The sequence below is a fragment of the Schistocerca serialis genome, chromosome 4 (genome assembly GCF_023864345.2).
Source record: "Schistocerca serialis cubense isolate TAMUIC-IGC-003099 chromosome 4, iqSchSeri2.2, whole genome shotgun sequence".
NCBI classification, from domain to species: domain Eukaryota; kingdom Metazoa; phylum Arthropoda; class Insecta; order Orthoptera; family Acrididae; genus Schistocerca; species Schistocerca serialis.
In genome coordinates, this window is record NC_064641.1 from 89,912,361 (window position 1) to 89,921,761 (window position 9,401).

General features: G+C 44.0%; 1 protein-coding gene across 1 annotated transcript; it reads left to right on the top strand.

Annotated features, from left to right (window-relative positions):
* The first annotated feature begins 608 nt into the window (after window positions 1-608).
* Window positions 609-9,134, top strand: LOC126474093 (uncharacterized). Its single transcript, XM_050101513.1, has 2 exons — window positions 609-697; window positions 8,591-9,134. Exons 1-2 carry the CDS (start codon window positions 683-685, stop codon window positions 8,996-8,998), a joined length of 423 nt encoding a protein of 140 aa, XP_049957470.1. The 5' UTR covers window positions 609-682; the 3' UTR covers window positions 8,999-9,134.
* Window positions 9,135-9,401: the final 267 nt, after the last annotated feature.

The following is a 9,401-nucleotide window of genomic DNA, read 5'->3' on the forward strand; positions in this document are numbered from 1 at the left end:
GAGTACCGTACGGGTATTTTTTTATTTTGGGCGTAGGTTCGAATCCTGCCTCGGGCGTAGATGTATGTCATGCCCTTAGGTTAGTTAGGTTCAAGTAGTTCTAAGTCTAGTGGACTGATGACCTCAGATGTTAAGTCCCGTAGCACTTAGAGTCATTTGAACCATTTTGATTATAGGCGACATCTTACAGCGTAACTCACTACATCTGGACAGAATTTCAACGCCTATAGCACCGTGCACCTTTACAATATCCATTTAGTCTCACGAGAAAGCTAATATAACAAAAATAATTCGTGAATACGAAAGATGTCATCAGAACGAAGTGAAATGAACACACTTGGACCAGTGAGTCTGTTAAGTCGAACGACAGAATACAAAGAGAAGAGGTTCTGTTTTGTACATTCTTTAACGATACATTTCAGGACGAGAACAGAGCTTAATATTCAGTAATAAGGAAAATTCAGGATTTTCCTGCCGGAATTAGGACACTTTACTGCGGAACTGTAGATGTTTGCAAGTTCGTAGCGCGATTCGGCGTGGCTTCACAGACATTGACTTGAATAGAACGTGGAAGGCCACGGTCAGTGGGACCGTCCCTTTCACAGCATCAGTATTCAGTATAAAAGCTGGTGGCCTGCGCTTCTACGGTACAGTCCTCAGCAGCTGCAACAACCAACCTGCCATGAAGACCTTTTTGGTGAGTAGCGATCACCTGCTTCAACAGCAGTTGTGTGGACATTCATTCTCGTCTCTGTCCGATGTATTTCTTCTAAGTGAGGATAGGGTTCCTTCATTAAATGACACCAATATGGCAGTTACATGACTGACTTAGAGCAAGTAAGGAAAAGGAAACCTTCTTTCATGTGGCCTCTTAGAAGCAAACGGTAGGGTAAGAGACAGCTTCTCCATAGTTATAGATGTCTGATACTTTCTTGTAGAGCTCGCTCTACATTCTACCATCAAATCTCACTATAGAATGAAAAGCTTCTGTTTAATAAAGGCAAGGCCTCCGGTCCAGATTGTATACCAGTCAGGTTTCTCTCAGAGTACGCTGATAAAATTGCTCCATATCTAGCAATTATATACAGCCATTCGCTCACAGAAAGATCCGTACGTAAAGACTGGAAAATTGCTCAAGTTACACCAACACCCAAAAATGGAAGTAGGAGTAATCCGCTGAATTACAGGCCTATATCACTAGCGACGATTTGCAGTATGGTTGTAGAACATATACTGTATTCGAACATTATGAAGTACCCCCAAGAAAACGATTTATTGACATAGAGTCAGCACGGATTGAGAAAATATCGTTCTTGTGAAACACAACTAGCTCTTTATACTCATGAAGTAATAAGCGCTATCGACAGGGGATGTCAAATTGATTCCATACTTTTAGATTTCCAGAAGGCTTTCGACACTGTTCCTCACAAGCGTCTTCTAACCTATCTGCGTGCCTACAGAGTATCGCCTCAGTTTGAAACGTCCCCTCAGAAAATTTTTGAACGATTGTGCTGATAAACCCCTTACGTTATTTGATTTTCAAACAGCTGAGCAGAACTGAACGTACTCAGACATTTCTCTCTTTACTTATTCTGATCATCACTAAATTGACACACAATATTTTTAGCGCAACGCAATCTGACTTTCAATAATCCCTACAAAAGAATGGCCCAGACTAACAATAACCTACACCTTTCACGAATCACTAACCTCACAAAAATCTTCGTTACTCGAACTACTGCAATACAGTGAGCACCAATACTGCCAGATAAATAGAAGATTCAAACTACTGAAGGCACTAACTACTGATAGGCATAGTTAGCAAATGAAAGATTTTGATAAAGAACAAACAATGTATTTACCTTAATAGCGTTCAAAAGTCATAATATATATATATATATATATATATATATATATATATATATATATATATATATCAGTTCATGACATCCAGTCTTGCAAATTTACTGTCTCTGATGGACACACGTCCAGATTATCCGCTCTCTAAACTCCGCCATCTCTCTCCCCACATCCACCACTGCTGGCGGCTCACCTCCAACTGCGCAACTCTACGCGCTGTTAACAGCCAACTGCCCAACACTACAATAGCGAATATTACAACAATGCTAACCAGCCACAGACTGCACACAGCACAGCCAGTGATTTTCATACTGAGCGCTACGTGGCGTTACCAATATAAAAACCTAAACAGCCTACTTACAAGTTGTGTGACTGGATTCGTGATTTCCTATCAGAAAGGTCACAGTTCGTAGTAATAGACGGAAAGTCATCGAGTAAAACAGAAGTAATATCCGGCGTTCCCCAAGGAAGTGTTATAGACCCTCTATTGTTCCTGATTTATATTAACGGCATAGGAGACAATCTGAGTAGCCGTCTTAGATTGTTTGCAGATGATGCTGTCATTTACCTTCTTGCAAAGTCATCAGATGATCAAAACGACTTGCAAAATGATTTAGGTAACATATCTGTATGGTGCGAAAAGTGGCAATTGACCCTGAATGAAGAAAAGTGTGAAGTTATTCACATGAGTACTAAAAGAAATTAGCTAAATTTCGGTTAAGCGGTAAGCCACACAAATCTGAGAGCTATAAATTCAAATACTTAGGGACTACAGTTCAAAAAACCTAATTGGAACGATCACATAGATAATATCGTGGGTAGAGCAAACCAAAGACCGTGATTCATTGGCACAATACTTAGAAAGTCCAACAAATAGACTGCTTACTCTACGCTTGTCCGCCCTATTCTGGAGTATTGCTGTCCGGTGTGGTACATCCGCCTCAGGTGGGACTGACGGATGACATCGAAAAAGTACAAAGAGGGGCAGCTCGTTTTGTATTATCGCGAAATAGGGGAGATAGTGTCACAGACATGATAGGTGAACTGGAGTGGCAATCATTAAAACAAAGGCGTTTTTCGTTGCGACGGGATCTTCTCATGAAATTTCAATCACCAGTTTTCTCCTCCGATTGCGAAAACATTCTGTTGGCACCCACATACATAGGGAGAAATGATCATCACGATAAAATAAGAGAAATCAGGGCTCGCACAGAAAAATTTAAGTTCTCGCTTTTCCCGAGTGCCGTTCGAGAGTGGAACGGTAGAAAGACAGCATGAAGGTGGTTCATTGAACCCTCTGCCAGGCACTTAATTGTGAATAGCAGAGTAATCACGTAGATGTAGATGTAGAAAAATGAACGGGAATGTAGAAATCGTTCTAGCGTGAGTTAATACTCTTTTGCTAATTGTAGGCACTACTATAGTATGGACACTGTAACATGGGAATCGGCCGCCAGAGTAAACAAAAGAGGGGAGGGAGGGGAGAGGAGCGATGTGATGGAACGAACTTTGCCTCCATTTCTCAGCGGTGGCAACCAGCAACGGTGTTCTTTGCTTTTGCGAAAGCAGAGCTGACGAACCGTCACAGGTATCGCCGATCCCTTCTAGTGGGACAGCTGTGCTCCAACCCCATCATAGACCAGGATGACGCTCTTCACTTATTCCAAAATAAGAAAAGAAAAAGAGTAAAACACAACAGAGAGCAAAAGGGGTAAGACAGAGTCTTTAGTAACAGTTATAGCTTGCTGAAGTTCGCGGTATCGTAAACGGGGTACTTGAGGCCTGACATCTTGTAGTTCTTACAGCGTAGAACGTACATAGGCGTAGTTCAAAACAAGCTTCACCTAAATCTGTCACGTGCCCTCATAATTATGCACATCGCGTATGTACGGTATTTTTAAAATGCTCAATAGTGGTCGAAAGCGAATATCGCACTAGTGTTTGTCAACATACAATAAATCTTCAATTCACGTAAAGTTCACTACACTTTTGTTCTTGGCATCTTAACTTCTTGTAAAAAAATACTCGGTCGGGGGTAGTGAATAGCGTTGATAAATGTACTGGAATGTGCTATGTAGTCGCTACTCTTGAGGACTTTAGTGTATCTCGTAACGAATATTTCCTCTTTCTGAAAACCGACGTCAGTACTGTGATATGACACATAGTGACCCGTTCAACGTCGCAGGAGCTGCGAAAAACTGAATTTTCGCTGCGTTGCCAGGATTCAGCACACCACTCAATCGAATGTGCAGTTATGTTTAAGACATCATACACTGACGCAAGAAAACCACTACACTAAAAACAATTAATATTGAGTACTGAAATTTAGGGAATACATTTTTCTAGGTAAGTGATGAACATTGCTAGATCCGAGGTTAATGTAAGCGTGAGATAAATGGCTCTGATCACTATGAGACTTAAATTCTGAGGTCATCAGTCCCCTATAACTTGGAACTACTTAAAGCTACCTAACCTAAGGAGATCACACACATCCACGCCCGAGGCAGGATTCGAACCTGCGACCGTGGCAGCCGCGTGGTTCTGGACTGAAGCGCCTAGAACCGCCAGCCATTGGTGTATCAATGCTTTTCATCTGCCCGGATGACTTGTGGTCCGATTCAGTATCCAACAGAATCGTGAGGGAAAATGAAAACCCTATATTCGCTTTCAGGGAATTTTAATTAGTTGATGATGCATTGTGGAAATTCGCTCCTGGCATTGATTGGTCCAGGCATCTTGCACATTTAAATGACTATTCTGTAAACTGAGTGTTCCATATCACAATCGTTTTCTAGACCTCAGTCTCCAGGGAACTAACAATGAACTGCGTTTGTGGGACAAATATACTGTTCGATGAGGCGTCGTTGGTTGAGAGAGGTGTGTGGCCAAGAATACAATTCAGTTCGGAAGGACTACGTGGTATCCAAGAAATTAGTGAGCAGTATCATAACATCACCATCTACACACCGCAAGCCACCTTACGGTGTGTGGTGGAGCATATTTTGTGTTCCACTGCCAATTCACCCTTTTTCTGTTCCAGTCGCGTATGGTTCGCCAGAAGAACGATTGTTAAAAAGCCTCCGTGTGGAATCGATTCTCTCTGATGTTATTTGCATGGCCTTTTCGCGAGATGTAGCTGGCTCTGAGCACTATGGGACTTAACTTCTAAGGTCATCAGTCCCCTAGAACTTAGAACTCCTTAAAGCTAACGAACCTAAGAACATGACACATATCCATGCCCGAGGTAGGAATCGAACCTGCGACCGTAGCGGCCGCGCAGTTCCAGACTGTAGCGCCTAGAACCACTCCGCCACTCCACCTGGCTTCGCGATATGTACCTAGGAGGAAGCAGTATATTGTTTGACTCTTCAAGGATCGCATGTTCTTAAGGCTTTAACAGTAGACCATACCCTGCTGCAGAACGCGTCCCTTTGAGCGTCTGCCAGTGGAGGCAGAGGAGCATCTGCTTGACAGTTTTGCGGTTACCAAATGAACTTGTAAAGAAACGCGCCGCTCTTCTTCAAATCTCATCTCTCCACTCTTTGATACGGATCACAGACCGATAAGCAGTACTGGGTTATTGGCCGAACCAGTGTTTTGTTAGCTGTTTCTTTTGTTGATTGACTGCACGCCCTAAGGACTGTTCCAATGAATCTCAGACCGGCTTCTGTCTTATCGGTGGTTAATTTTATATGGTCATTCCACTTCTAACCATTCCGTACGTATACTCCTAGATATTTAATGGAAGTAACTGCTTCCAGTATTTGTCCTGCAATCGTGCATTCATATAATATAGGGTCTTCCTTTGTCGTTATAGTACGCTACATTTGTTTGTGCTGAGGATAAACTCGCCACTCATTGCAGCAAGTGTCGATCCTTCGCAGTCTTCATGCACTTATCTACAATATTCTATTGTTACAACTTCTCCGCATACAACGGCATCATCCGGGAAATTCCGACGCTATCACAGTGTCTTACATGCAGTGTGTAATGATGTAAGTGCCGATACTTCTACTAAGGAAATGTACTAAACAACATTAGACCAGAAACTGTGGCTAAGCCATGTCTCCGCAATATCCCTTCTTTCAGGAGTGCTACTTCTGCAAGGTTCGCAGGAGAGCTTCTGTAAACTTTGGAAGGTAGGAGACGAGGTACTGGCAGAAGTAACACTGTGGGGACTGGGCGTAAGTCGTGCTTGGGTAGCTCAGTTGATAGAGCACTTGCCCGCGAAAGGCAAAGGTCCCAAGTTCGAGTCTCAGTCCGGCACACAGTTTTAATCTGCTAGGAAAGTTTCATATCAGCGCACACTCCGCTCAGAGTGAAAATATCGTTCTGGAAGCATTAGATCAGAATTCATGTCATTTGCACACTAACAACTAGAGCTATCACAAATACTACTAGGTCTACAACTATGCTTCGGCCGTTTTCTTCACGAAGTTTGGATTTTTATTGTGAAAAACTTGCAAAACAATTATGATTCTTAGTACTGCCCATCGCTGGCCACTAGAGCCACCCATCTTTCGGATAGCATACGAACCCCGTGGCGGCAGAACTGGGCGTCTTTTGTGGGGATCCATGAATCGATTCAGTTCTGCACTTGTTCAAATGATCAAAAGTGCTGGTCAGCCAGACTGTATGCCACTGATCGGAAAAGGTGGTAGTCAGAGAGAGAGAGCAACGTATGGAGAATACGGCGGGTGGGATAGGACTTCTCATTTCAACGTTTCGATGTATATTTTGACGGGTTTGCGACATGGGGTCGAGCACTGACTTGTTACAAAATTACCTTTACGTGTCTATCACTGTATTGTGACCGTTTGTGTTTCAGTTCTAGGCTAGAGCGCATCAATTGCTTTCGATAATGACGTCCTGTGACTGTCTTCGTTTGTTTCAGTAGCTACGAAAACGTCCTGTCTTCCCCCGCCATGCCGGTCTTCGATATCAAAATCACCGTTCTTATGGCGTTGAAAACATTCTCTGCACGTTCTTCCGCTAATAGTTCCCTCACTATTGGTGTTACCCAGAATTTTAAGAGCCATAGCCGCAGATTTATTCATGTTAAAGCAGAAAATTAAAACTTCCCGCAAATGGCGAGAAATGGGTACGTTAATCAAGAGTAACCTTATGGTTCAAATGGCTTTGAACACTATTCGGCTTAACTACTGAGGTCATCAGTCCCCTAGAACTTAGAACTATTTAAACCTAACTAACCTAAGGACATCACACACATCCATGCCCGAGGCAGGCAAAAATGGCTCTGAGCACTATGCGACTTAACTTCTGAGGTCATCAGTCGCCTAGAACTTAGAACTAATTAAACCTAACTAACCTAAGGACATCACACACATCCATGCCCGAGGCAGGATTCGAACCCGCAACCGTAGCGGTCGCGCGATTCCAGACTGTAGCGCCTTTAACCGCTCGGCCACATCGTCCTGAGTAACCTTATGATGCAATCATAAATCGACTAATATTTTTATGGCATTATGTTTACTGGTGTCTATGCTTATTGTATTACACTATGACCAACCAGCTGAACCCGACTTGCCGCTACTGCCGTCTACTGCAAAACGGCGGAGGCGAAGTTGTAGACCTAATAAATTTTTGGTTGCTTCGTACGACCAGGTACATGAGGCAAGAGCAATCCATTAATGCCTATTTCCTCCAGGTAGCAGCTCAGGCACTCAACTGTGGACACTCTGCACTGACAGGGATACTCCACTTAGTGGTGCAATTGTGGCAGTGCGGAAAACGTCAGATCGTAATGTTTGTGACGTGCTTATGGGAAGAATGTTCGAAGCAGAGAAAGAACGACCAACACACTGATGACTTCTCTCCATTCAGAAGGACATGCTGTGTATTCTGTTAGGGGGGTAGGACGTCAGACGGGCCGACTTGGAGAAGGAGAGGCATCACAGGACACTTTAATTTCCAGTGTCTATACTTTAAGAAATAAATTCATAAAACTTTGTCAGCAACACCATAAAGGATTCACGATTCACATCCATTGCAGTGGAAGTTCGAAAACATAAGAAAGTGCATTTTTTTACGGCCGAAATTTCATAATTTTTTCACTTACTAATGGCTTCATTTGTTGCTATAGGTACACTTTTCTTCATAAGTTAAAGAGATTCTTAGATGAATTTTGCACAGCATACAAACCATACTCACAAGTGTATGAAGCTCTAGAATTTATTTAATTTATGAAAAAACGAATCAGCTGTTATATTTTAGACTTCATGTTTAGAAAAACACAAATTTTCTAGTGAATTACCTCAATTTTTACCACAGTTTTTAATAGATATGTAAAATTCTGGAGTTTCATACCCCTTTGAGTATGGTGTGTATGCTGTGCAAAATTCATCGAAGAATCTCTCTTACTTATGAAGAAAAGTGTACCTATAGCAACAAATGCTGCCATTAGTAAGTGAAAAAAATGATGAAATTTCACATGTAAAAAAAATTTATTTTGTTATGTTTTCGAACTTGCACTGCTGTGAGTGTAAATTCTGAATCCTTCATGGTCATGCTGACAAAGTTTTATGAATTTATTTGTAAAAATATAGTCAGTGGAAATTAAAATGTCCTGTGATGCCTCTCCTGCTCCAGGTCGGCCCGTTTGACGTCCTACCCCCCTCAACTAGCAGCTCTTCATTCCAATCGCACAGCACTGAAGCGTAGCACTGTTGCACTAGTTCAGCGGATGACTCTAAGCCATTACCCGTTGCAGGTGTTCCTTGTAGCCGCCGTCGCTGTTGCCACGGCCAGGCCCGGGTATGTGGGTCTCGGTGGCGGCCACGGTGGCTTTGGAGGCGGTCACGGCGGCTTCAGCGGAGGGTACGGCGGCGGCTTCAGCGGAGGATACGGGGGCGGACACGGAGGCGGCGGCGGCGGACACGGCATCCACGCCGGCTACGCCTCCTTCGGCCCCGCCCACATCGCCGTGGGCCCCGGCGGCTACGTGCAGGACACAGTGGAGGTTGCCGCCCACAGGGCCGCCCACCTCGCCGCCGTGGCGCACACGCACGCCCGCGACGCCGCCGTCAACGCCCACGACGCCGCCTTCGGCCACGGAGGCGGCGGCTACGGCCACGGGGGCGGCGGCTACGGATACGGCGGGCACGGCCACCACGGCTAGACGGACGCGTGCTCCGTCAAGGATAACACCGGACCTCGCATCACGACCGACCCCTGCACAAGAGGGAGAGCACTTCAAATACTACCACCAGATTTAACTATTTAATAAAATAAATTTATATGTTGCAGCTACAGAAGACTTGTTTTACTATTCTTAACCCCAGCTAATGATATTCGATGGCTGTACTACGCTACTGTAATTTAGACGTTCCGATATTGTCAAGTTTATTTATTTAATCGTATGGCTAGGGCCCCCCATTTGGCAGGCCGTTCGCCGGGTGCCGGTCTTTGAAGTTGACGTCACTTCGGCGACCTGCAGTCGATGAAGATAATAGGATGATGATAAGGACAGCACAACACCTAGTTTCTGGGCGGAGAAAATTCCCCGACCCAGCCGGGAATCG